The sequence below is a fragment of the Aspergillus heteromorphus genome (assembly GCF_003184545.1).
Source record: "Aspergillus heteromorphus CBS 117.55 chromosome Unknown BO70scaffold_19, whole genome shotgun sequence".
Taxonomy (NCBI): Eukaryota; Fungi; Ascomycota; class Eurotiomycetes; order Eurotiales; family Aspergillaceae; genus Aspergillus; species Aspergillus heteromorphus.
The window spans coordinates 567,210-590,502 of NW_020290424.1; the positions used below are offsets into that span (position 1 = coordinate 567,210).

The 23,293-nt window shown below is 52.0% G+C and overlaps 6 protein-coding genes across 6 annotated transcripts; 4 read left to right on the forward strand and 2 right to left on the reverse strand.

Annotated features, from left to right (window-relative positions):
• Positions 1-596: 596 nt before the first annotated feature.
• Positions 597-1,391, reverse strand: BO70DRAFT_318172 (uncharacterized protein). Its single transcript, XM_025540408.1, has 3 exons — positions 1,314-1,391; positions 1,113-1,235; positions 597-1,041 (listed from the first exon to the last, which is right to left on the reverse strand). Exons 2-3 carry the CDS (start codon positions 1,233-1,235, stop codon positions 718-720), a joined length of 447 nt encoding a protein of 148 aa, XP_025397897.1. The 5' UTR covers positions 1,314-1,391; the 3' UTR covers positions 597-717.
• Positions 1,392-1,690: 299 nt separating this feature from the next.
• Positions 1,691-7,377, forward strand: swr1 (putative SNF2 family helicase/ATPase (Swr1)). Its single transcript, XM_025543635.1, has one exon. It carries the CDS (start codon positions 1,867-1,869, stop codon positions 7,012-7,014), a length of 5,148 nt encoding a protein of 1,715 aa, XP_025397898.1. The 5' UTR covers positions 1,691-1,866; the 3' UTR covers positions 7,015-7,377.
• Positions 7,378-12,778: 5,401 nt separating this feature from the next.
• BO70DRAFT_74363 (uncharacterized protein) lies at positions 12,779-13,293 on the reverse strand. Its single transcript, XM_025548681.1, has one exon. The coding sequence runs from the start codon at positions 13,183-13,185 to the stop codon at positions 12,922-12,924; it is 264 nt and encodes an 87-aa protein (XP_025397899.1). The 5' UTR covers positions 13,186-13,293; the 3' UTR covers positions 12,779-12,921.
• A 2,838-nt stretch (positions 13,294-16,131) lies between these two features.
• Positions 16,132-17,471, forward strand: BO70DRAFT_74371 (uncharacterized protein). The gene is made up of 2 exons (XM_025548682.1): positions 16,132-16,359; positions 16,432-17,471. The coding sequence occupies exons 1-2, from the start codon at positions 16,232-16,234 to the stop codon at positions 17,423-17,425; spliced, it is 1,122 nt and encodes a 373-aa protein (XP_025397900.1). The 5' UTR covers positions 16,132-16,231; the 3' UTR covers positions 17,426-17,471.
• A 748-nt stretch (positions 17,472-18,219) lies between these two features.
• On the forward strand, positions 18,220-19,598 carry BO70DRAFT_363697 (NADPH:quinone oxidoreductase family protein). The gene is made up of 2 exons (XM_025543636.1): positions 18,220-18,405; positions 18,478-19,598. Exons 1-2 carry the CDS (start codon positions 18,373-18,375, stop codon positions 19,474-19,476), a joined length of 1,032 nt encoding a protein of 343 aa, XP_025397901.1. The 5' UTR covers positions 18,220-18,372; the 3' UTR covers positions 19,477-19,598.
• A 2,639-nt stretch (positions 19,599-22,237) lies between these two features.
• On the forward strand, positions 22,238-23,105 carry BO70DRAFT_380927 (putative extracellular serine-rich protein; the record flags this gene model as incomplete). The annotated part of the gene is made up of 2 exons (XM_025545432.1): positions 22,238-22,622; positions 22,659-23,105. Exons 1-2 carry the CDS (start codon positions 22,536-22,538, stop codon positions 23,103-23,105), a joined length of 534 nt encoding a protein of 177 aa, XP_025397902.1. The 5' UTR covers positions 22,238-22,535.
• Between the last annotated feature and the right edge of the window lie 188 nt (positions 23,106-23,293).

A 23,293-nucleotide genomic window follows, 5' to 3' on the forward strand; every position in this document is an offset into this window, starting at 1 on the left:
CTGAAACAGAAAAAAGCTCCCCGAGGCGACTGACGTAGTCGTGTTGGTACCAGTCGCACCATCGCCAACCACCAAACCCCTGGACCAGAGAAACAAAATACTGCCGATACGAGAGAGCCAGGGCCTATTGCGCCTTGGTCTCAGATTTCATCTACATACTGGAATGCCTATCTGGCACCCCGTAGATACAGTCAAAAGTAGTGGGCGGTTGGGTTTCTTGTCTAGACCGCTCTTATCTACATCCCACTGGCCAACTGGGTACCGACCCCGTCCAGTATAGAGCAGTTTTTTCACATGTATGGGAACTGATCCGTCGTTTGCCTCCCCCATCCACAGTTCTTTCAAAGGCGATCATCGGGAGGAACCTAGGTTTGTATCATGCTTGTCCGAAACCTGCACGAGAGAACCTCACTCGTAGTATAGGCAGTCGTCTACTTTGCCTACAAGGGTGACTCGGCAAAGGGGGTTTGGTACCGCCGGCATCGGAAACCCAGAAAATACACCAGCAAGCTCGAATGCCAAAGATTAGCCCTCTTCGTATGCATCGACATTGAAAGACAATAATCCATAGAGGTCGACCGAAAGCATTTCGTATTGTATTTATTTACACAGGATTTCAAGTAACGGCAAGGCCAAGGCCGCTCACCAAGAGTCGCCGGTTTTGCGGGCCTGACGGACCTTTGTTAGCATAGGGGGGATCTTGCATTGGCAGACGGGTCATCCACTCACGGGAGAAGCTCCGGGGCCTCCTAGCTCCTTCTCCAACCCATCCGGGTAGGTCTTGGGGACGCTGGGCTTGTCTGGGTAGAAAAGGCTGACAGTGCCGCACAGTCCCAGAAAGGCTACGACAAACGCGCCGAGCTGGAAGAGGCCCTTGCGAGCCGTGACATGCGTATATTGCTCGGGACTGAAGACACCAAGGATTTCGTTGTCTTCGTGAACGGGCTCTCCAAAGTTGCGCCTCTCCTGCTTGTCCCACCAGTCGCCGTACGGATCTCTGAAGGCGCGCTTGACACGGGGCGGGTTCGGGTAGTTGCCGTTCTGTATGATAGAATCAGGAGGTGTTAATTGGCGGAGGCACGTAGCGATCAGAATGGTAGGGCGCATCCTACCTGCAAAGGGTCTTCCCCGCCCGTAGCCGCGAGACTTCGGACGTGTGAGAAAGAGGCGCGAGGCACGGTATACCGGGCGGCCACCTGGGGCAGGCGCCGGGTCAAGATTCGTTGGGTCAGCATCTGCACCTCCAAATTAGCAATGGGATCAATCTTGATGGTAGAGGTAGGATGCATGAAGAAAGGGCGACGGGGACTGACAGTGATTGCTGTACCGTGTGATAAGGATGGGAGAGGGTTTGGCACAAGGGATGGACAAGAAGGCTCAGACGGCCATGGATGATGGGATGAAGTGCAAGCGGACTTCGATGACGGGATTTGAGGGGCCCTGATTGGTGGGAGCCCTGGAGAATTCTGGACAGCCTGAGGCGCCATACCCTTACTAACAGTACCTAACTGCCAAGTTACCTTACCTTACTTACCTTACCTTACTCGACCCCCCCCCCCAGTCCCTGTACGGCTCCGTACTAGGCTGCTTACGGCTTACCTGAGAGCTTTCATGCTTACATACATGCCCCCCCCGTCCTCTTCGTCACCGTACGAAAAAACCACCTCTTCACGCATTTTCGCCATCCCCAGTGGTTTTTCGTCCACCCGTCGCGCTCCCGTGACGATAACTATGCCAAATTCCTCGTGGCACCTCTACTCAATTAACGCTACCTGTTGATGCCATTTTCTCCCATCTCGACCGCGTCCTCGCTGGGAAAACTGGGGTCAGCTGTGCACAGGGCCCCTGTCTCCGTGGTTACAAGACATGCAAAACGGCAGCCCAAACGGAATCTCCCATCAAGATGAAAGCGTGACCCCCAAACCCGAGGCCGCTCCCACCAACCTTCCTGCGTCCAACCTTCCAACCGATCCGGTGAACTCTGATTCAATCCCCGCCGACCTCCAAGAAGGCGAACCTGCAGCCGCCTCCGATCAGTTCGAAGGACCTCCCTCCAAAAAACGGAAACTTGCCGGAGCTACCCCTTCTCGCCGATCCAGCTCTCGTCCAGCTTCGCCTCCATGGAAGAAGGCCGGCGTCGATGGCCCGACATCGTTTATCCAGGATGGAAGGCGTAAGTCCTCCCGAGTCAACGCGCTCAGCACCGATTTGCAGAGCCCGTCTGATAAGAGGCACACGCGCGCGGCCCATCATAAGGTTATAAGGAAGAGTGTCTCCGGTTCTTCGGGAGGAATCGCGTCGTCGCCACTTTCGACGCCCCTCTCCCAGCCGGAGATAAATGGGAGGTCGGTTGGTGGAAGCGCCACAGTCAATGGGTCCCCACGGAATACAACCACAAGGGGGTCGGCCAGTAGGCGACGTCGTGTCTCGCAGTCTCCAGCTCCCGGCCAACCTCATGCGCGAACGAGATCCTACGGCTCTGGCACTTTCCGTCGGACTTCAAATTTCAGTGTGACCGCCTCTAACCGACAACATCGTTCATCTTTGAATAATGCCTCAGCGAAACTGGTTGGGGCTGGCGAGACCGGCTTTGAGAATGCAGATGATGATGACCAGCGAGTCCCGCGCCTGCGGATTAAGGTCAAAAGACCGCCGCTCGGGATTCATCATCCAGGCCACGTTGTGGCTCCACGAAGACACAGCTCCTTCAAGGAGTGGATTGAGAGCGAGGATAGAAAAATGCGAGATTCCTCGATGCTGACATCAGCTGATGCCCTAGAGGAGGCTCTTAAGAGGCGTCGAATAGCCGTGGCAGCAGAGCCGGGAGGTCTTCTAAGTCCGGAGGTGTGCTCCGCGTATCTGCCAGAGCAACAAGGGGAGCCATCGCAGCAATATTCGCACCAAGACCACCTTGTCGCGCATGCACTGTATTTCAAGAAGCTTCTTGACCAGGAACACAAGCGCCATCGAAACACGGCAAGGCTATTCGCTCAATGGTGTGCTGATGCATGGAGGAAGCGGAACAAGGACCCGGAGGATATCCTCCGGGAACAGCAGGACGAAATGCGTGGAAAACGCAAGCAGCTGGCCAAGGATCTCCAAAAGATGTTTGACTTAGCTCGAGCTGAAGTGGACCGGATGCGTTTAGCACGTTGGGAGGAAGAACGGAAAGCTGAAGACCAACAGGCCCTGGACCGTGCCATCAAACAATCCACAATGCTTTTCGAGAAGCGACGCATGGAGATCCTGGGAGAAGTCGGAAGCGATGCCCCCGACTCCAGCGATGGGGAGCAAGTTGAGACAGATGAAGTATCTGATGATCCGGAGGACGAAGATAATATGTCATCTACAGACTCGGAGAGTGAAGACGAAGATAAACTTGGTGATAATGGTGATGAAGGCCTAACGGCAGAGGAGCTCCGGCTGAAGTACGCCAATCTTCCCAACGATAGAGAACCCTCCGATCATGAGTCTGTAGCTTCAGATGCCACAGATTCCTCAGATCAGAGCAACGCCTCCGACGTTAACCCCATCAAGGATACTACCGAGACACTTGATCTCTCGACGGAAGAGCAGCCTGAGCTTGAAGAAGTTGATCCAGTTCTCATGGACGACAGCGAAGAGGAGTCTACCGATATGGACGACGATATGGGCGATAGTGACGAGGATATGGAATCTGATGGAGCGGACTTTGACGACGACGCGAGCGACGATGGCCCTGGATTGCTAGGATTTTTTTCGGCGAAGGAGAGGGCACTGGACTATAACGACAAACAGAGCGATGCTGACGATGTTGATGAGCATGGCGATGTTGGGAACTTCGATGATGGTGGTGGTGGTGGGGGTGGCGATATAAAAATAACATCAGCTGGGGAAGATGAGGAAGATGAGACAGAGGATCCCGACGAAGTCTCCCTTGTGCCTAATGGCCCAGCACGAGATAAAATGATGCCCCGGGAATCAGACATTTCTGCTCCAGATTTTGCCTGTGATCCTGCCATCCAAGTGGCTCGTGATTCCGATTCCCAGTCTGTACTTGAATCCGCCCCTGAGTCGACTCCTGCACCCCTCCTCGCCGAAAGTGAGACATACGTTGAAATGACAGACACCATTGACAATGACGATACGGGTTTGCCTGACGATTCCGATGAACTGTCCCAGTCGAACCTCCCTGAAGATAATGAGGACATTCAAAATGAGGCTTATCAGAGCGGAGAGCCCTCAAGTGAAGCTGAGGCTTCCCCTGGTACGCTTGCCACGAAGCCATCAGAACCAGAGTCAGTCTCATCTTACGAAGCTTTAGAAAAACTTTCGCAGCCAGGTGAATCTCCAGCTCCTGGATTGAAAACGCCAGTGCCCCATCTTCTTCGTGGGACCCTGCGAGAATACCAGCATTTCGGTCTGGACTGGCTTGCAGGTCTTTATACAAACCATATAAATGGTATCCTCGCAGACGAAATGGGCCTCGGTAAGACCATCCAAACGATAGCATTGCTTGCGCACTTGGCCGTGGAGCATGAGGTTTGGGGCCCGCACCTTGTCGTTGTGCCTACCAGTGTGATCCTCAACTGGGAAATGGAGTTCAAAAAGTGGTGTCCTGGGTTCAAGATCATGACTTATTATGGAAACCAAGAAGAGCGCCGACAAAAGCGCAAGGGGTGGATGGATGATTCAAACTGGAACGTTTTGATCACGTCATACCAACTGGTTCTACAGGATCAACAAGTCTTAAAGAGAAGGGGCTGGCATTATATGATCCTTGATGAAGCGCACAACATCAAAAACTTCCGCTCGCAAAGGTGGCAGGCACTACTTACATTCAGGACCCGCGCCCGACTCCTACTTACGGGTACGCCGCTACAGAACAACCTGACGGAACTGTGGTCACTGCTGTTCTTTCTGATGCCCTCGGACGGAGATGACGAGGGAATTGAAGGTTTTGCTGATTTGAGGAACTTTTCGGAATGGTTCCGACGCCCCGTGGAGCAAATTCTGGAGCATGGCAGAGAAACGATGGATGACGAGGCAAAACAGGTGGTCACAAAGCTGCATACTGTACTGCGACCTTACATCCTACGTCGTCTTAAAGCCGATGTTGAGAAGCAGATGCCTGCCAAGTACGAGCATGTCGTCTATTGTAGACTTTCAAAGCGCCAGCGATTCCTATACGATGGCTTTATGTCTCGGGCGCAAACGAAAGAAACCCTTGCATCAGGTAACTATCTGTCCATCATAAATTGTCTAATGCAATTGAGGAAGGTCTGCAATCACCCGGACCTTTTTGAAACTCGGCCCATATCTACGTCCTTTGCAATGCCTCGATCCGTGGCCACGGAATATGAGATCAAAGACCTTCTCATTCGACGGCGGTTGCTGTATGAGCACCCGCTTACCAGGCTCGATCTGGACTTCCTCAACTTAGTACCAATCTCGCGAGAAGACATCTCTCGACGACTGGCCGACGATAGCACCCGGCTTATGGCTTACGGGCCCTTCAACACGCTCCGAGAACGCCAGTACCACCGGACCAACTGGCAGATGAACTTTAACGGCACCACAGTGCAGACCACGCTGGAGGCTTTAGAGAACGAGTCTAGAAAGAGAAGGATGGCAGAGCTGGAAAGGTGCCTCTATTTTGAGTCGAAGCGCCATGGTCGTCGCCCAGTGTACGGATCCAGTCTTATCGAGTTCCTCACGGCCGACAGCAAACAGAAGCCAACCTCCAATGGACCGTTGCGGAAACGCTCGTTGGCCGACTGGCTGTCGAGCCGGTCGTCCATCCTCGCATCGATAATCTTATCTGTTGAGGAACGATCTCAGGCAATGGATGGCTATGTTCAGCGGTTTGCCTGCGTTACCCCCGCTGCAGTTGCCTCTGGAATAACGGAGGCAGCCCTGACTCCCATAGAAACCAGATATCTCACCCGCAAGGAGAGATTCCCACCATACGATCCATTCCATGAAGCCCAGATGCGTCTGTCGATCGCATTCCCAGACAAAAGGCTTCTGCAGTACGACTGCGGAAAATTACAGAGACTTGATAAGCTGTTGCGAGATCTTAAGGCAGGTGGCCACCGGGCCCTGATTTTCACTCAGATGACCAAGATGCTCGACATATTGGAACAGTTCCTCAACATCCACGGGCACCGGTACCTCCGACTGGATGGTACCACCAAGGTCGAACAGCGTCAGATCCTCACAGATCGCTTCAACAACGACGACCGCATTCTAGCTTTCATCCTATCTAGCCGTTCTGGTGGATTGGGTATCAACCTGACAGGCGCCGACACGGTCATTTTCTACGATTTGGACTGGAATCCCGCGATGGACAAGCAATGCCAGGACCGTTGCCACCGTATTGGGCAAACACGTGACGTGCATATCTACCGGTTCGTCTCGGAGTATACCATCGAGTCCAACATCCTCCGCAAAGCCAACCAGAAGCGGATGCTAGACGACGTCATCATCCAAGAGGGGGAATTCACCACCGACTACTTCACCAAACTGGATGTCCGCGACATGATTGACACCGATGACATCCTTGAGAATCATGATGAGGCTAGCGCAGCCATGGACAGGGTGCTTGAGAACCGCGTCTCAGGTACTGCCCGTGTCTTCGAACAAGCGGAAGACAAGGAAGATATCGACGCCGCCAAGAATGCTCAGAAAGAATTGGAGCATGCGGACGATGGTGATTTCGACGACCGCACTCCGGGCCAAACCCAGGCCGGAACCCCGCTGGCCACAGGGCCCGCGGTCGGTCCTGATGATGGGGCAACAGGAGCAGGAACCGGCACGAGCACGGGGACTCCTGGACCGCAGCTTTTTACCTCGCCGCAGGTGCATGCGGTTGACGAGCCCGTGGACATCGAGCCTCAGCCGGGGCATATCGATAACTATCTGGTACAGTTCATGGAATGGAATATGAAGGACGAACCGCTCGTCCTGCCGGCAGACAAGAGCAAGAAAAAGTCTAAGAAAGGCAAGGAGCATCGTCTCCGCAAGAGACGCTGACATGGACAGTCGGTGGTCCAGGATTGGGGTAGATGGGCCAGTGTTGGGTAGGAAAGGACAAAGGGTCCTCAATGTAATTGTATCTGCATGATCATTCTACTCTCTCTCTCTCTCTCTCTCTCTCTCTCTCTCTCACACACACACACACACACACACACACACAAACACCCCTTCCCCTCCCCGTCCCCGGGTTCATATTCTTTTGCGTGCATGTATGCTTACTTTTCTTTCCTCAAGCCCTGATCCACCATGCCCGGTATAATGGAAAGATATCAGTGTTTAGCGGGCGTTGTTGTATCTGTGAAAGAAAGGAAATTCAAAAAATGGCAAAGAAGAAAAAGAAGGCGGTTTAGATGCTGTCCTGCCTCACTATTATTGTCTTTAATCTTCTTCTTATTCTTTATTAGTATTCTTATACTATTTTTCTATCCCCTTATACTACTTGGACATTTCTTTGTGGTTCCCTTCCCATTTATCTATCATGGCATGGTACCCTGTATGGCATGATTGAATAGACCTGGTATCCGTGTGAAACGTGAACCAAGTCTAATAGACTCTGATTTTAATGCTGTGCACGCTGGACTGACCGAGCAGTGTGGATAAGTACTTACCCACATCAAGGAAGTCTGCTGGCTTGGACACAGTTGCTTGACAACGGCTTATTCTCACTGGGAGTATCAGAGTTTCATACGCACCTTGTTGACTGACTGAATGGCCGACAGGATGTCTAGGTGGATCAGTGGTTAGAGGACTGGTGAAACAGGAATAATTGTCACACAATCCATTACAATTTGCTGGATGGGCTGGACTCTCAGGAAGGCCGTGTTGACGGACCAATCCCTCGGACTTGTATCCGTTGAATGTCGACTGCCTGAGTGGTTTTCCGTAGGGCCTGGCCACTGGCAAGAGACAGTATGGAGCTTAGGAAAGCAGTAGTAGTGTCGGGGTGGATGCGTGTTTCAAAAGGTGTATATTAATTTGCCGATGGGAGGGGGGATTAAACTCTCAGCCTTGAACTCGTCGGCTCCAACCGGGTCCCTGAAATGGCCTGTGGAAATTGAATATAGCAGAGAACGACCGAGAAAAGAGAGTCGCACGAGGAGAGAGATCAACCTAAGGTCGTTAGACTTTCGATCCACATGTATGTACTCCGTACCTGAAGTTTATTTCTGAAACCTATGCACTCGATGGCCAATGCGAACGGCTGCTATGTCTGATTAGGCAGGAGACAAGTGGCACCACTGGTATACTATCTTAGCATAAGGACTATGCGATGGGATCAGGGCCCATCTTATCCTCGGAGCTCAACACTAAACCGACTAATCGCCTACTCAGGACGGCGAATGCTAAGACCCGGAAATGGTGTTTCTGGTTTTTGTCTCAGCCCAGGTTGTCTTGAATGCATTCCCTGGGGTCCAAAATGGATTCGGCCGTACTCTCTGGGTTCTGCTCCGATCACCTAGAAGGTTAGATAAAGCAAGATGCGTACCGTGGATCTCAGGTGATCTCGGGAGTTGTCTGGTTACCACACTACCGAGCGACACTGTACTGTGCTGGGAAGTGCCCGATGCCGCAATGTGGTGCAGCGACTGGTTGACCAACCGGGACGCCTTGATCGACCGTATCTAGATTATCCCGAACCGAGGAACAGAGAAGCCATTGGAGTTGTACCAGACGAGCGCCCAGGATAACGGCTTCCCCAACACATGCCCCGACCCAGGAGCACGCGGCGGATTCTTCAATCACCCTTTCACCTGACCCGTGAGAATACCCCACTGATCAGCAATGTGGAGATGGGGAAAGCCACGAAGAAACTGATTGACTGGCTTGACTGGCTTGACTGGCTTGATTGGCTCGATGGCCAAGCTGGCCGTACCCAAGATTAATAATCCGGTGGATGTAGTAAGGCTGTCCCGGCCCACAACCTTTGAGTTTCCTCGTGGGTATGGGATAGAAACAACAGGAATGTCTGTTCAGGGTTGAGCTGCATAGTATGGAGCCCCGGCTCATTCCGGAAATGGCAAAACGCCCGTTTGCCGACTCTTTCGGACGAAAGTCTAAGCCGTTGCATGGGCGGAGATATGTACAAATTCGGAGACTTGTTGGGTTCAAGCTACTACCATTGTGACTATCTTTCGACGCAGCTTTCTGACTGTTTATGTTAAAAGAAAGAAGGCTGTTTGGGAAAGGATTGCTCTTGGTCTCAAATAATCTGGAAGGATCTCTCCTAGGACTGACTATCAATGATCCTCCAGCCGCATTAGTTTGCGCTTGTGCGGGGAGGGGGGGGGGTTGATGAACCGTTGGAGCCGGGGGCAAATGGTGACTCCTGATTGCTGGTTTGGAGGGGGTGTGATTGATTTTGAACTCAGTAGGTTGGAACTTAACCCATCGCACTATATCATCGTGAGCAGTAGCGTGGAGTTTATGGAGTAGTCAGCTCTTAATAGCTAATGGGGTAGATAGAAGGTACTCCGCCGAAGAGGACACTACTCCCAACCAGGGAAGAAACGGAGCTATAGGTAGTGCTACTCCGTATTTTCCCTGCTACGATCGGCACGGCGGATCTCCAGCTGGGGATGGACAGTGGAAGGCCCCCATCGGAAGCCCAGACCGAGTCGGGCGATGGATGAAATGAAGGTGACAGCGGACAGGGCGCAGGAGTGCACTCGGCAACGGGCAAGAAGCCAAGGGAAGAAGCCATGTGATTCTCTAGCGGACGATCATTTTACCAATTCGTTTCCATCGCCTTGGGATCATCATCCATCGAATGGCCTGATTCCCTATCGGGGTGGTCTGGCTGGCCGGTCTGGTTGGAGATGAAGATTGCCCGGGGATTCTTCGGCGGCCAGCACTTCCGATGACGGTGAGCGCTTCCGATGGGTGAAGGAAGGGCGCGGGTGAGGGTGAGGGTGAGGGTGAGTCTATCCGGCTTTCCAGCTAGGGCGCATTATGAGATCGCTGTTTCGATAAGAATGATGAGTACATAGTGAACGATGGGTGTCACCATTATGACAACATGCTGGGACTGGGAGGGCTCATGCATGGATCGCATGATAACACCGTTAGCCTCGTCGGACTGCCCACGTGCGGACCCGACCATGGAACAATGTCACACAACACCCATCCCATTGAGAACCCTGCGATCTTCGCTTGGGGCGATGGTGAAACGGCTCTAGCGAAGTTATCCTGGAGGATTGTCAGGAGCAAGTAGTAGTATCTAGTGACTGCAACAGCCGTTGCGTCCCAACAGCAGCACTGGCTGGTGGCTCGGAGGGCGTCAACGAATGGAGTATAGCGACCGAAAGGTAAAAACGATGTGGTTCCTTGGGAAGGTTTCGGATAACCATGGAAGTTAGATCTTCGGCTTTTGACTTTTTTTTTCCCCCTCCGCCAGTCAGAACGTTATTCACTGTTTGCCATCGTCAAAGTATTTCATTCGGCCGGGAGGAAATAGACGGCGGACCTTGGAGATTAGAAGGAGTACTGCCGAGGGTTGGACATCTCTCTCTCGCATTCTCCCCCAACCTTCCTTTCATGGAAATGGGGTGTAGGTACCTGGGAGTAGATAGATACTCCAAACATCATACTGTCCCTGGCTTGACATCCCGGTCATTAACATCTATGTTATGACTGGGATTCAGGATAAATTAAGAACAAAACAATCCAAGTAGAACAGATGGAGGACCGCGATGCTTCACACACTTGTTTCCAATTAATTAAACCACCTTACTAAGTAAAAGGCTAATGCAGCAGAATGTGTCCATCCTGTCTGCTAACCAGGTACGTATCTAGGTACCTACATACAGTCATACTGAGGTCTAGTTAGCTAATAATAGCTACGTAGAGCTAGCCACCACCCACTTGGCCGGGGGGCTGAGCAATATTCATATCATGGAGAATGTTCAAAAGTACTACTTTGATCTTGGAGAGCCATCATCATCGTGCTTCTAAAGCCAGCGGACCTGTCATAGCGGCGGGCGAATCATAGTCGATGCAGGTACACTTCCGTGACAATTGGGGGAGGGGCCTCTTCCACCTGCAGGCATCCCCTTTGCTTTTGGAATCGCTCCTTATGCGAAGGTTCGACGAGACCCCCTCAACCTCCACTCCAGCCAGCCAGCCACCCTGATGGGATCGTGAAAAATCATCCATCCGAGAAGCTCACCCGTCTCATTGCCCGTCTGCACAGAGTACATATGTACAAAACTACTAGACCGACCGACCACCGCATGATGGGGAGCTGACGAGATGCAGTAGTCGCCTTGTTTCTTCTTCCCGTGTTCGGCTTTCTGCTCATTTGCCATCGCCCGCTCTGAAGACTCCCAAATTAGACGCCTGCAATCTACTTAGTACTCCGTACCTATATGGGTCATGGCTAGGCAAACGCCCAGGGTCAGTGCTGTCTGTATCTACCCGTGAGTTTTGTCATTCTTCGCACGAGGGTGGCAATGTGACCAGTCGCTTAGCGGTGATAAATTAAGGATCATGGTTACTTGAGCGGCGTCCCCCAATATTGCCTAGTGAGTAGTTTGCAGCAAGCAATGCATCAGCCAGGCACGGAGGTGATGTATCAGAAAAATGCACGACGTAACCTTATCGGCGTGGATGGCGAGAGAGCAATCACCCTCAAGCCCGAAGCACTCTCCCTGAAGGTTTTTTTTTTTTTTTTTTTTTTTTTTTTTTTTTTGGTGAGGTGTGTTAGGCCAGACCAGGGTGCATGGGCCATGCCAAATAGAAAGATCTGTAAACAATACGGGCGGGCAAAAACTACTATCGAAGGGGGAGGCGGCCGGGAAGATCAGTGGGAGATTGGGAGATCCACTCAGCAAAGAGATGGATTTACCCCCTTCGCCTCCCCAGATCGATTAGCTTGCCAGTAGTACTCCGTAGTATCTATCCATCCATCTAGTTTCAGGCGACTCCACTCCAGGAGAACGAGGCAGCCGGATCTTTCCCCTTCGAGGCTCGGAGGCTCGGAGGCTCGGGCTCGGAGGCTCGGAGTGGGCACGGAGTGGGCGGGCAGACTTCGGGTCTGGTGGTATGTGCTGCCGGCGCAAACAGATAGCGCTCTCCACTCAACCGAGTGCTAATAAGTGATGTTAGCCCGCAAACTATTTCCTCTTCGTCTCCAGAGTCCAGGCAATGTCCGGCGCTGTGCTCGATGGCATGAACCACGGTAGATAGGATGAGCCAAATCAACCGACCAATGCTGCCTGGGCGTGGTGCCTGTTTGCCATTCCAGTTTTAGCGGGCTTTAGCTGGCCGGGAAAGGTACCATCGTCCGTTCATCCGAGGCATTTATTTGGACCTGGGCTCTCGAAACAATGACATCTTTGCAGAGGGTATCTAACGGCTAGACTCTGTTCCGCGCTGCGTTTACCTCGTCGGGATTTGATCATCCGATTGAAGTGCGCGATCAAAGTCCCGGATCTGCTGAGGGCCTATGTATGTACCTCGGAGTATTGTTCGTGGTACGGAGTACTACTACTATACATAGTAGGTAGGTAAGTATAGTGTACCACATCCCCACCTACCCACCTCGTGTGGATTGCTGGCGCAATAGGTGGGAAAAGAATGTCAATGCTGGGAGAGGGTCATTCGCCTGCATTTTATAAGGAGTACTCCGTAGTAGTTAGTAGAAATAGTAGTAGTAGTAGTAGTAGTAGTAGTAGTAGTAGTAGTAGTAGTAGTAGTAGTAGTAGTAGTAGTAGTAGTAGTAGTAGTAGTAGTAGTAGTAGTAGTAGTAGTAGTAGTAGTAGTAGTAGTAGTAGTAGTGTACATGTATGTGCCTACGGTCAAGAACGATCGAATGCTGAGATCCTTGCTAGGGGAGGAGTACTCCGTAGTCCGGACATAGTATAGCGTACATACATCGTACATAGATAGACCCATGCTTGTGCTTGGTTAATCCTTCAGCTCCTCGTTCAAGGTGATCAGGATATGGCATGTGCATGAAAATCTATCGAGATTGAACTTACCGACATACAAAAGTACCAATGAGGAGGAAGTGGCGGAGAAGCAAAAGAAAAGCCTCAGTACTTTTCCGCGGCCGAGGAGAAGGGGAGAGGGCGAGAGACATCCTGCTACCCGGCTCCGCTCCAGACCCCGTCCGATGCTGAACCACGAAACGGCCAAGAACGGTTGGGGCAGAGGGGGTGTCACAACCATCGCCCCTTTGTCAATTGTCAGGTCTCAGGGAATGGCTGTCAGAACTCAGAACAGAGTGGACTGACTCATTTGGCAGGGTCAATGCATCCAAATCCCAGGCAAATTGATATACATGGTAGGCGAGAGATCTCATAATGTACAGTATACATCACATATTGTGTACGATAGCACCCGCCCGCGCCACAAGGTAGGCTTTATCTCCCACGCGCCCTTCCAGCACCTTGGTTGGAGGTTACTTCGATCGAGAGAATTTCCGATCCAATGGGTCAAGGCCTGGAAATAATGCACCCTACCCTATCATCAGGGTTTTGCCGGCGGGATCGGGAAAGAAGCCGCTCGTGCTCTGCTCGCATTGCGCTGCACCGCATTGCATTGCATTGCAGCTGCCTCATCTCACCTCCCATCAGTCACCATCACTGGCTTCTGCATACAGTACGGAGTACTCCGTACATCTTGTATGTACCTATACTCTACTATACTCCGTACTGCGTAGTACCATAGTAACCCTCAGTCCAAGGTAACCCCTGTATCTTGGAACTACGTAATCCGTACATTTCTGCCATCTGTCCGGGATCTATCATGCTATAGATACTTACTACTGTGGTGTTGGCAGAGCCGAGTCAGCCCGCTTACATGACCTCCAGCGCCCCCACCGCACCTGCGGCCGTTGGTTGCTTTCTCCAGCGATCTTTGTACGTAGAGAGTAACAGTAAGGTAGCGATACTAAGGCAATAATAGTAGGTACTATAGTATACTGTAACTAATAACTCCATGCAGAAATTACAGTCACAAGTGCATACTTCTCTTCTGTTGAGGGAAGAGGGGAGGGGGGAGGACGATTTCCCCCCTCCAGCTCCGTTGCCATCTGCTTTGCCGAAACAGGCAGTTCGACAGATGCGCCAAGTCCTCGACCGAGTTTAGCACCCCTGAAGGAATGATGGATCATGGATCATGGATCATGGGAGGATCCTCCCTTAGGGTCATCCACTAGACCTAGATAAGTCGGCCACTAGAGTACGGCGCACTAGGTATGGTAAGGCCTGAAGGTCACTAAGCAGCCTAAGAGTGATCGCCCTTGATGGCGAAGAAGGTACCTGCAGCCCAGCCCAGTAGTCTAGATTGCCCTTGGAACATGAACATCATCGTCACGATCACAGTCCCCATTAATTTCCTTTCCATTGGACCTCCTGATACCAGGCGATTAGGTTTATAATCCTCTGCGGATCGATGCCAGATCCGGCCCTGTCCATTGTGCAATTTCAGGGTCGAATCTGAGTTTAATGGGCAGATTGGTAGGGACGCAGAGTCTATGAGATGTAGGATGCTACAGCCAAAAACAACATGGGCGAGAAAACATATGGAAACCAAAAGGTGGGGGGTTAAAAGGCAAGGTGCAAGGAGTGCAGGCGATTGAAAGAGCCGTCAGTTTGACGTGAACAGGGGAGAGACACGATGTATAGTAGGGCAATGGCACTATTGGCGGAATGACAACTAAACAGCCCAATGAGAATATTCTCCTGGGCGGCTGACGGGTCAGAAGAGGGGGCCAAAAAAGATCACGGGGATGTTGATAAGTTGATTTTTCTTTTGGGGGGAAATAATAATAAAAGGAATACAAAAGGAAGGGAGAAGAGAGAGTAGGCTGAATAGCAGTGGAAATAAAAATAAAATTGAAAAAAGATGAAAAGGGAAAGGATGGAAAAGATTAAAAGGATTTGCTGAAAAGGAAACCAGACAGCAGTTGATCCATCCATTAATCACTAAACCAAGTACAGTGATGGTACCAACGAGTGGAAGCCCGCCCGCCACCATCTCTCGCCTCCGGGGAGGTTGTTGTTTACTCGTAGTTCGTCCGCAGTACCTGAATGACTGCCAACCCCGAGTGCCATGTGCGGTATCATCGGTGGTCAGGACTGCATGGACAGATAGTACCTAGTACCGATGGTTCAAGATAGGAGATCATTGCCTCCCAACAATTCTACCCCGATGGCTTCCTCCGCGGACTGCTGCTGTTAACTTGCTCCAGCTCACGACCGGGGATCGGCCCCAAAGCTTACTTTCCGGCTCAGGGCCCAACGCCATGGCAAATCTGGTCCTGGATTAAACCTGAATGACAGGACCCGAGACAATGGACGTGCCACCAGCACGCAGCAGCAACTAAAATGGTCCGGCCCCCTCCCGGGCCCTGCGCCAATCACCGCTGGGGGGCGCCGGCGCGCCCCAGTGGCCAGCCCTGGTCCAATCATCAATGGGATCTCCCTGGCCGATGCCCGTTCCCTGGTCATCGTCGATCTCCCATGCGTTCGTTCGCTCACTCCCCTCGCTCGCCCTCGCTCGCCGCCTGGCCGCCTGGCCGCCTGCCCGGGAAGGCGCACGAGCGCCCTTGTCTCCCCCCTCCCCTCTCTCTATCCAGTGTCTCCACGGCCCACGCAGACTGCAGTAGGTTAGCCGTAGATAGTGCTCCTACTCCCTTCTTGGTTACCTGACCCATTCTTTCTTCGCCCTCGGTCTCATCCTCTGATCCTCCATGCTCCATCCATCCTTCTGCGTGCCAGGCTCCACCCCAGACCGGCCGATGGCGCCTTTCTCCATCGTGGATCCATCCACTCTTCCCTCTGTAAGGTACTTCCGGCCATCACCCAGCACTAGTACCTATGTGGCCAGACGACCTGAAGGACCTGGGGACTACTCGCCTGGTACTGCTACTGGTTCATTCTCTTCATTTGGAACTTTGCTCCGTGCCCTCCGCCGTGGGCCTCCGGTACGGCTTCCACTCCTACTTGGGCCCAGGGTACGGAGTACGGAGCACAGAGTACGGGCCTGGCCTACATATATATGTATCTGACATTCTCCTCCATCCTCTGTCCTCTACATCTCCAGTCACTCACTTGACTATTGGATACGACACCTCGGCCACTTGAATCATCTCCTGCCCCAAGTCCCCTGTCATCTCTCTTGGTCTCCCAAAGGGCTATATCCATCGACCTACCTACCCTAGCCCAGTGTTCCTACTTCTTGAAAGGGGACCTAATCGAGGCGACGAAAAATGAAGAATTCAATCCCGTCCGACGTGTGGGAAAGAAAGAAGGCTTTGATTGCCAAACTGTACAAGGAAGAAGAATGGCCTCTGAAGCAAGTCATCAAGCAGATCCGTTCCGATGATTTCAACCCTAGGTGAGAAGATGCCTCTTTTTGATAAAGCATCCATCGGTCCAATCTGGTGTACTAATGTATCTGCCTCGGTAGTGAAACACAGCTACGAAGTAGATTGAAGAAGTGGCGTGTTACCAAGCCCTCGCGCCAGACACGCAAGAAATCCGACGACAGCCAACAGGAAGCCGTCGGAGAGGATAGTGGTCACGAAGACGCTTCCTCCAGGGGCCAAGCATCCACCATCTCTCCGAAAATCCGCCCCCCTCTTCGCTCAGCTACTTCGGATCTCTCGATCACCGAATCGGAATGGTACATGGCCAATGGGGCCTATACACATCACGACGATTTACCTACCACCGCGTGTCTTGACGGACATCAGATCTCCAATGTATGGGCTCCGATGATGGCGCAACAGTCACCATTGAGTCCATCGGATAAGCAGCGGGATGCCTCTCATGCCTCTTCAATGATGGTTCTTCCCAGCTCCAGCTCCTATGACTCACCACACACGTCGCCCTTGATGGATAGCATGTTGATCAACTCGACATCAGGCATGGCATCGCCGTTCCAGGAACACCCCTATGCTATCACTTCTGACCCCATGCAAGCTCCTGTGCCAACGGCGACAACCGCAGCGCCGATTCAATGGTCCATCCCTCAATGGTACTCAATGCCTCTGGAGGCCGGCAGCCCATTCTATGCCGCTGCCCCACTGAGTCCTCCAATTGACCCGGCAATGCATCTGATGCCTCCCCATACCCCCCAGCGGGTATATTCGTCTCAAACTCCGCCGGCTACCGGCCTCGGGCACGAGGGTGCTCAGTCTTGGAAACGCACCATGTCTGCTCCGTATATCCAGGATGCCGCCGGCGGTCATCCGAGATTGGAACAGAAGGGGCTGCAGCCTCGCCCGCTTGAGAGGAAGACCTCCGTCCCCGCAAAGCCGACCAGTCAACCTCACGTGGGGTTGGTTTCTCCGCCATCCTCCTTCTACCCCCATGGGCAACATCCGGCCATGTGTGCACCTATCTACCCCTACCCTGGACCCGAGCCTCTTGTCCACAGGCCCCAAAGCATCGACTTCTAGACTCACTACGGAACATATCGCCCAGGTGTTACTTTGTCTACCATTAATTGCCTGCGACTGGACCTTGGGTGTCTGTCGATCTTTTCACCTTTCAGCCTCTGCTGGTATTGATTCGTTGTTCTGACCTGTATTTTCTTTCCGATATCTTTTTTTTTTCTTTTTTCTTTACCCGTATCTCCGTCGATGGGGTGTCGACGAGAGAGAAACGGGGTGTTTGAAATTTTGAATCTTGTACACGAAGAAAACCACACCTTCGAATATGGGATACCTGGCGTACCGGCTGGTTGTACCGGACCATGGGGTGGGGTATGTTTGCTTTTGATGATATCCACGTTTGGTGACTCAGGAGTTTGGAATCGCATGTATCAGTGTGTTTTGTCGGTTTATGTGGGCCTGGGGTCAATGATGCTTGCTGGGGATCTGTTATATATATATATATATTGCTCTGATCCGCGGGACGATCAGAATTTGTGAAGGGGCTGGCTTCCTTCATCCTTGGTAGGCGCCTGCTGGGGGATTCATACGTTTGCCCTTTGTAATATATCTATCTATACAGCAAATTTACAATAATGCACATCTTACGATGGTTGACGGAACGTGTATTTCCCAGCCAAATAAAGCATTGATCACTTGAATCTGGAATGACTCCATGACAGGATTTATCCATCCATCCCATCCATTCCCTCTCCCGTTTGGGTTATCCGAGGGCGGACCTCGGCACCTGCGCGCGGCGCGGGGAGAAAGCTGCCCGCGCCCCCTTCTGTTCTGCTGCTCGCTCTCCTAACATGCAACCAAACAGTTCTTCCAATCTCGGTGGCAATCTGTTTTTGGTTGACCTGTGTATCGATCGGCTTCCCTGTGATTGCCTATCCATCTATCCCTCTATCCATCTGTCCGTCTGTCTGTTCATCTCCGTTGAATTCCCACCACCTCTCGCACTCATCAACATGCAAGCTATCCAGGTCAAGCAATACGTCAAGGTAAGCCCTTCGTAGCAGGCATTACTGCCACGTTATTCTAGGTAACTTAAACAACCCATGGGCATTGAACAGGGACCTCTAGACCTTCAGGTCACGACTCTTCCGACGCTCTCTCCATCCGCGACAGATTACTTGATCGAGGTCCACTCAGCAGGGACCAACTTCTTTGACCTGCTTCAAATCCAAGGCAAATACCAACATCAGCCGCCCCTGCCCTGGATCGCGGGTGCCGAGTTCGCCGGGACTGTGTTGGCTGTACCAACCGCGCAGACAACATCACGATTTAAGGTTGGAGATCGAGTCTTCGGCGCCACACAAGGCGCCTACGCCACCCACGTCCAGGCCCCGGAGCACACTCTTCTGCCGGTGCCAGCGGGTTGGAGCTTCGAAGATGCAGCGGGTCTCTTTGTCACGGCCCCTACCTCTTACGGTGGCATCGTGCACCGCGGGAACGTGCAGCCGGGCGAATGGGTTCTCGTTCATGCGGCGGCCGGCGGAGTCGGGCTGGCTGCCATACAGATCGCCAAAGCGAAGGGCGCAACCGTAGTTGCCACTGCTAGTACGGAGCGGAAGCGCCAGGTTGCGCGCCAGTTCGGGGCGGACCATGTCATTGATTACCGCAACAAGAGCTGGCCGGAAGAGGTGAAGCGGTTGTGTGCGCAGCATCGGACAGGTAATGGGAAGGCCGGGGTGGATGTTGTTTATGACCCTGTGGGGATGATCGAGGCTAGCCTGAAATGTGTGGCGTGGAATGCGCGACTCCTGGTAATCGGGTTCGCGGCGGGCAAGATCGAGAAGGTGGCATTGAACCGGGTGCTGCTGAAGAATGTCAGTTTGATTGGGCTGCACTGGGGCCAGTATGCGCGGTTTGAGAAAGAGACGTCGGCAACGGTCTGGAAGGGGATCTTCGATCTTGTGGCCCAGGGCAAGTTCAAAGGCACGGCCTTCAAGGATGAGAGCTTTGTGGGCTTGGAGAGTGTGCCTCGGGCTTTACAGGCGCTGGGAGGGCGGGAAACATGGGGGAAGGTTGTGGTGAAGATCATCGACGATGCCGGAAAGAGTAAACTGTAAGACCGAGGGCAGATTTTCTTCGGTATTTACCGGGGCTACTGTCCCAAAAAGGGTGTGATGTGAGAAAGGAGACCATGTCAAAGCACTGATTAATTCATATGTCCATTGGGAACTATCTGTCAAGAACCAAATACGACTTGTCTGGGGTACATATCCAGAGTGTAGGTGCGCAAGGAGTCATGCTCTCGTAGGAGGTAAAACGCGAGCAACATGAACTATGAAGGCCCTGTAACTTCCTCTAGCAACTTGAAAAGGAATCAAGAACCGGGACCCTGACGGGCCCCGACAATCCAGCTCCAGTCAGCCACAGTCACAAGACATGACATGTAGTGATTGTTCTCCTGAGCAGAGAGTCCGTGAGGAAAGGCCAGTACCCTGCTGTAGTCCAAAGACTAAACAGAGACACCAACCTAGGACAGCTGGATTGTGTAGTTGCGAATTTATTATTGTGATTAATGTCGGAGATTTGAAATTTGTTGGCATCTATTAGCACCAATGTATCACGGACAGTCAAGCAGACAGCACGGTCATTTGTGCAGTCGCTGTTTATGAGTAATTAGATTGCCAAAGAGCAGGAGCATGTGCTATCACAGGATAGAATTCGAATATACCGCCTGGTAGATACCCTGTAGGTAGATCGATCGCGGGAGTATAAAGAGTGAGCACATGATGAGAAAGAGGCAAGCAAGCATTTGTTTTTGTTGGGTTGACGGGCCTGCTCGCTTATTCGATTAGTCAGCGTCTTTGTATCAGTTAGTTAGCCAACTAAACCCATCAAGGCTAGAATGTCCTGTGATCCGCCAGCTTAGAACTTTGTATATCCAATTGCTAGCAGGTACTCCGTAGATACTCCGTACGGCATTCGTCGAGTCATCGAGTGCCTACTCGGGCCAGTACTAGCCTACTCGGGCCAGTACTAGCAGATCCATCGATGTTAACATTATGTTGAATCATCGAACTTGGGATCTTTGCTGGATAAAGCTGACTGGCACCTATTTCAATGTACATTACAATTCAAGATTGCCAGGACAGCTGTGTCGCTACTCCTTATGTTACCACCGGTCATGCTGTGATACGCTTACTTTCATACCTTTATTGCCTGGGCTAGACCGGGTCTGGCCATGCAAGCGAGTACCGCGCCTTATCTTGATGGCACGCTCACCTATTTAAGGCTGGGCACGGCTGCTCCATCTCCCCTCCTTTCGCAAATTCACCACGCATCTTCCAGGTCTCTCGTAAGAATGGCTCCATCGATGCTCTCGAAGTTTGGTCGTCGTCCCCGAGTTGTGCCGGGGCTTCTGGTGTGTTCCTATGAGGTAGTAACCCTACCCAGCTTCTGCGAAGCCCCGCGCAGACGGGCAATATGTTGAATCGAGGTATAGAGTTCTAGGAACCTGACAATTTAAGAGAGGGTCTGCTTTCACAAAGGAGGGCTGCAGCTTGCTCAAGCTCCATGGCCTCTTGCCTTCCGACGTCCAGACACTATAAGAGCAAGCTCAGCGAGCGTACGAGCAATACCGCATTTGGGATGACTACCTAGCTAATCATGGCTGGTACTAGGTAGTAGCGTCAAAGTACAGAATGAGGTACTGTATTACAAGGTACCTACCTACCTAGGATGTCTCTTGTGCCCTCCTTCTCTACATCCTATTCTTGACAAGAAAACGACCAATCGGCTGATATCTGACACATTTGCTTTCTACTGTACCCACCTCAAGAAGTTGCTTAACATCATCTATTTGACAGCAGAAACCCCGTGGCGAATATGGTATGGTTAAGAGATCCCCTGAAAATGGTCCTCTGGAAAGTGCCTTGGAGAGAGTGAAGATACTGAACTGTCAGATTCATATGGAGTAGATAAGTACATACTAAGTATTATTTCCTTTCATGCCCGCGTGGTTGATGATTGATCCACTTTCACTTTGATATGTATTCGAATTCAACGGGACCCCTGCCCAGTGGGACCGTTGCCGCCAATCCATCTCACGGTCATCGGTACAGCCCCTGCCTGCCAGTGCCATGGGAATGGGCAGCATAGGGCGGAGTAGATACCTAGATATATAGATTAGAACAAAACAGAACAGAACAGAACAGAACAGAACAGAACAGAACAGAGAAGGATGGGAGCTCCACCTGCCGCGCATTGATTACACATGTGTATTGTGTAGTTAGTTAGTGCTAAGGAGTAGATAGATACTCCGTAGCTACCCACTCCTTAGCATTGATATTATTATTAAATCATAAATTATTAAATTAGATGATCCTCTCCACTGTTATCCCTGGCCTATCATATGAGACTATTACTACTCCGTCTGGCCCGGGGCTGTTTCTGAATCCTCCAGCGTTTGAGGAACTTGCATCCCCCCCACCTTAGCGCAGTCTGGGTAACGGTGACTGACAGCGCCTTTCCACGGCCCCGAGGACGAGTTTAAAGGTTAATTAATCGCGGGAAACAACCATCTGCAGATAGATACTAGATACTATCTAGACAGGCTGCTGCTGCTGCTGCTGCCTGCTGTATCTACTAGTCTACCACCGTATGTACCGTCTATCTATCTGCTAGATTGTTAGACTGCTTCGTATACAGCCAGGATGTAAGTGGTAGCACCAGTATAGATAGATACCAGTAGTAATAATTACTGTGTAGAATTGTATCCAAGAAATGTATCCATCCAGGGTTAGGTTCCACTCCACTGGGTGGGTAGTAGGTACTAGATAGATAAAACTCCTGGGCACCGCGCACTGGCAACCCCGTCCATCTGTCAGATCTCTTCCCCCCTTTTCTCACGTTTTTTTCCGTCTTGCCTTTTGCCTCCCTCTTCCTCCTTTTCTTTCTGATCCGGAGTATACCAGCTGTGCTGTCACTCCTTCTCCGTTGTGCATCGTTATCATCATAATTACCAGGGCTGTCACTCATTTCCAGCCCCATTCGCTCTTTCATCTCGCTTTCCCGACAGGCAGCGCCATCGGCCAACGCCGCGCATCGATTTCGACGCTCCAAGCTAGAGTCTACACCACACTCCAATTCGCATATAAGTTCGAACATTTCCACCGCCACCATGTATTTCGTCAAGGCTATTCTCGTCACCTGCACCGCATTTGCCCCGTTTGCTTCTGCTGCAGTCCAGGCCACGCCCACCGCGACTGTGAGTGTCGTTAGCATCTCGTCCTCGGTGCCGCAGGCCCCAACCCCGACCTTGTCCTCTTTCGGCGCACCCGCCAACAGTAATAGCAGAGGCAACAGCAGCGTCGAAATCAACAGCGCCAGTAGAAGCAGCGCCGGGTTTCAGTTCAGCTCCTTCGCCAAGCCAAGCCATACGCCGAGCTCTAGTCGTCGCATCTCCAGCTCTGATATTGCCAGTTCATCACTTGCTAGCTCCTCAGCCATCACTTCTTTCACCAGATCCTATATCACTAAGGCGTCGGCTCGTCCGACCACCGAACTATCGACACAGGCAAGTTCGAAATCGGACTCCGAATCTGGCTCTGGCTCCGCCTCCGGCTCAACCACGACCATGGCCGCGGCTGTATCATCTGCTACCCACACGGGCGCTGCTGTTCCAGGCGCCAAGCTCTCCAGTGGCATGGCTGCGGGGGTCCTGGTTGCTGCAGGATTTGTTATGCTGTAAATTTCTCGCCAACCAGCCCACTACTTCCCAGCGCCATGTTGCTTCCTCCCAGTCCTTCACGTCACTGAAGGTTAAACATGTGACAGCAAAGCCTGTTCTCCATTGGACCCAGGTCATGGATTTCATCTCAACGGGCAGTTGTCCCCATGTCCACACCCTGTAAATAACAAGGAAGAGCATGCACAGCT

Bases quoted from the DNA above. Each gene is read 5' to 3' on its own strand.
- swr1 (XM_025543635.1), top strand. From the start codon at position 1,867: ATGCAAAACGGCAGCCCAAACGGAATCTCCCATCAAGATGAAAGCGTG.
- BO70DRAFT_363697 (XM_025543636.1), top strand. From the start codon at position 18,373: ATGCAAGCTATCCAGGTCAAGCAATACGTCAAG. The intron at 18,406-18,477 runs GTAAGCCCTTCG...GGCATTGAACAG, and splicing joins AGGTCAAGCAATACGTCAAG to GGACCTCTAGACCTTCAGGT.
- BO70DRAFT_318172 (XM_025540408.1), bottom strand. From the start codon at position 1,235: ATGCTGACCCAACGAATCTTGACCCGGCGCCTGCCCCAGGTGGCCGCC. The intron at 1,042-1,112 runs GTAGGATGCGCC...TCTATCATACAG, and splicing joins GCGGGGAAGACCCTTTGCAG to AACGGCAACTACCCGAACCC.
- BO70DRAFT_74371 (XM_025548682.1), top strand. From the start codon at position 16,232: ATGAAGAATTCAATCCCGTCCGACGTGTGGGAAAGAAAGAAGGCTTTG. The intron at 16,360-16,431 runs GTGAGAAGATGC...CTGCCTCGGTAG, and splicing joins TCCGATGATTTCAACCCTAG to TGAAACACAGCTACGAAGTA.
- BO70DRAFT_74363 (XM_025548681.1), bottom strand. From the start codon at position 13,185: ATGGTTGTGACACCCCCTCTGCCCCAACCGTTCTTGGCCGTTTCGTGG.